Source organism: Silene latifolia, chromosome 1, assembly GCF_048544455.1.
Source record: "Silene latifolia isolate original U9 population chromosome 1, ASM4854445v1, whole genome shotgun sequence".
NCBI classification, from domain to species: domain Eukaryota; kingdom Viridiplantae; phylum Streptophyta; class Magnoliopsida; order Caryophyllales; family Caryophyllaceae; genus Silene; species Silene latifolia.
In genome coordinates, this window is record NC_133526.1 from 123359563 (window position 1) to 123362172 (window position 2610).

At 35.0% G+C, this 2610-nt stretch overlaps 1 protein-coding gene across 1 annotated transcript; it reads left to right on the top strand.

Moving 5' to 3' along the window:
• The first annotated feature begins 749 nt into the window (after positions 1–749).
• Positions 750–1480, top strand: LOC141608768 (large ribosomal subunit protein uL15x-like). The gene has a single exon (XM_074428114.1). The coding sequence runs from the start codon at positions 883–885 to the stop codon at positions 1324–1326; it is 444 nt and encodes a 147-aa protein (XP_074284215.1). The 5' UTR covers positions 750–882; the 3' UTR covers positions 1327–1480.
• The last annotated feature ends 1130 nt before the right edge of the window (positions 1481–2610 follow it).

A 2610-nucleotide genomic window follows, 5' to 3' on the forward strand; every position in this document is an offset into this window, starting at 1 on the left:
TAGTTGTTTGAAGTCCAATAAAACTCTTATATTTGGTGTATGAGAGAAACACAAATATATATCTTCAATCGTGATTACTTTTGATATACTATATACATATTATCTTATATTCTATTCCTATTCCAAAACTCATTTGATTAATTTTAAATATTTTTGTAGTCTTTAAATAACGTTGGAGACTATGTAATCGCTCGAAAAAAACTTCCTTTATTAATATAAATAGATAGATAGATAGATAGATATTGAGTATTTAGAATTTTCTCATTAGCTAGGCAAAATTGTTCATAAACACATTACACGTATAATCTAATATTAAGTGTAAAGTAAATTGGTAAAATAGTCATGTAATGTTTATTTTAGAAATTTATTAAATAAATTTAATTTAAAAAATATTAAAAATAAACCGAGTAAAATCAAAACCTAATCCGAATGAGAGGATTTGGGCAGTTTGTTTTTTTTTTTTTTTTTTTTTTTGTGTTGACCAGGAGTATCCCCTACCGACAGCTGGACAATCTTCTTCGGGATACTGAAGGCAATTTAATGGGTTGACCCCTCTCAAGTTTGACCTTTTCATTCGCAAGAGTGAGGAATCGAACCCATGACCACTTGTTTAAGAGATGAGAACCCTTAACACTCACATCAACCAACTTTAATTGGATTTGGGCAGTTAGGACTTGGGAGGAAGCAGAATGAAGGAATGGGCTTGAATATAAGCAGGAGAGTGCGAAATGAATAGTCGAAAGCCCAGTATAACACATAAAACAGAAACCCTAAACACGAAACACGGCACATCCCATATAAACTCCATACTCCGCCGTTTCTACCCAAAACCCTTCTTCTTTCAAGAGTGAGAGAAAGTGAGAGATCACCACCACCGCAGTCATGACAACGCGCCTAAGAAAGAATAGAAAGAAGAGAGGTCACGTCTCAGCCGGACACGGTCGTATCGGAAAGCATCGCAAGCATCCAGGAGGAAGAGGTAACGCAGGAGGAATGCACCACCACCGCATTCTCTTCGACAAATACCATCCTGGGTATTTTGGTAAAGTTGGTATGCGTTATTTCCATCGTCTTCGTAACAAGTTCCATTGCCCCACCGTCAACCTCGACAAGCTTTGGTCAATGGTCCCTGCTGATGTCAGAGAGAAGGCTGCTAAGGAAGGAAAGGCTCCATTGCTTGACGTCACTCAGTTTGGTTACTTTAAGGTTCTTGGGAAAGGTGTTTTGCCAGAAGGACAAGCTGTTGTTGTTAAGTCTAAGTTGATTAGTAAGATTGCTGAGAAGAAGATTAAGCAAGGTGGTGGCGCTGTTGTTCTTACTGCTTAATTTTTAATTAATCTTGTTTTCTTTAGAAATGCTACACTTTTTGGCTTCGGATTCTAGTTTGTTTATGTTGGATTTCTGGGTTTTCATCTAGATTCAGATATTTTCAGCTTATTATTATGCTGTTTTAAATATTTCTCTGTTTGTTTTTGTTTTATATATCTTGTGTTTACTGTTGTTATTACCTTTTGCTGATGATTTGTTTATGTCATGTTAATCTGGATGCTCTTTGTAGATTAGATTTGATGATATCAACTTAATGTTGATATTTTCTTGGGAAGTTTACTGTTGATTGCGTAAAATAGCTTTTTTTCGGGTTATATCTATTATTATAGAGAAGTGGTTTTGAAATGTGATCGTATTAGTAACGAGTCCTCGAGCCTGAGGTCTGGTGTCACTCAACAAGAAACTCTCTATATCTATTAGTGTTAATTGCAACTTGTGGTTTGTTGATTCAAGTTTAATTGGTTTTACCATTTTATGTATTTGTTTTAACCTTGATAGAGTCAGAATTGGGGGTTTGAACTTATCTGTTTTGTTACTAGTACCTTCCATGGACCTTAATATTTCAAAGATATATTGATCTATCATACATGATAAACCAATGGTTGAGGAATGGTGTATTGGTGTAAATGTTCTGTTTCTAAATCAATACATTGTTCTGTACTTCATCTCATTTCCTTATGCATGGATTTATTGGTCATTACTCCTAGTAATTTCAAAATTTCAGTTTTGTTTTCAGTTCTGTGTTCAGTAGTTTTGGCTAGAGGCTTTTCGGTCCTCGAGGAATGGGTATTGTCGCAGTTGTTTATACCCAGCTCTAGTTCGGACTAATTACTGTTTTTAACAAAAACATCATTTCTATTTAGTGCATTTTCGGAGCTTGATTGTTTGTATATCTATCTATACACTACGGCGTAATATGGGTTTGAATTATAGTTTCTCTTATCTTAGAATGTCAACTTGTTTCATCAGATGAACCTGATTTTCTACTCAGTCACTCTTTAACTTTTTTCTTGGTACCTATTTTTGCTCATCATGACATAATCTTAACAAAGATGACAAAATGTTCATCCTTACCTTTCTTAAATGCTCTTTAGTGTGCCATGAGTGGCTGATACACTCCTCCAATTCTTGTTCTTGGATCTCCTGTGTTTTTAAATTCTCTATACTTGTGCTTTTGACACTCTTACCTGTGTAAGTATTACTGAAACCCTGATGTAATGCTGTTATTGTGTGTATGTTCTGCATTATGGCTGTTTTGGTATTTGCATCTTCTACATCGAC

Coding starts and splice junctions, on each gene's coding strand:
- LOC141608768 (XM_074428114.1), top strand. CDS start 883: ATGACAACGCGCCTAAGAAAGAATAGAAAGAAGAGAGGTCACGTCTCA.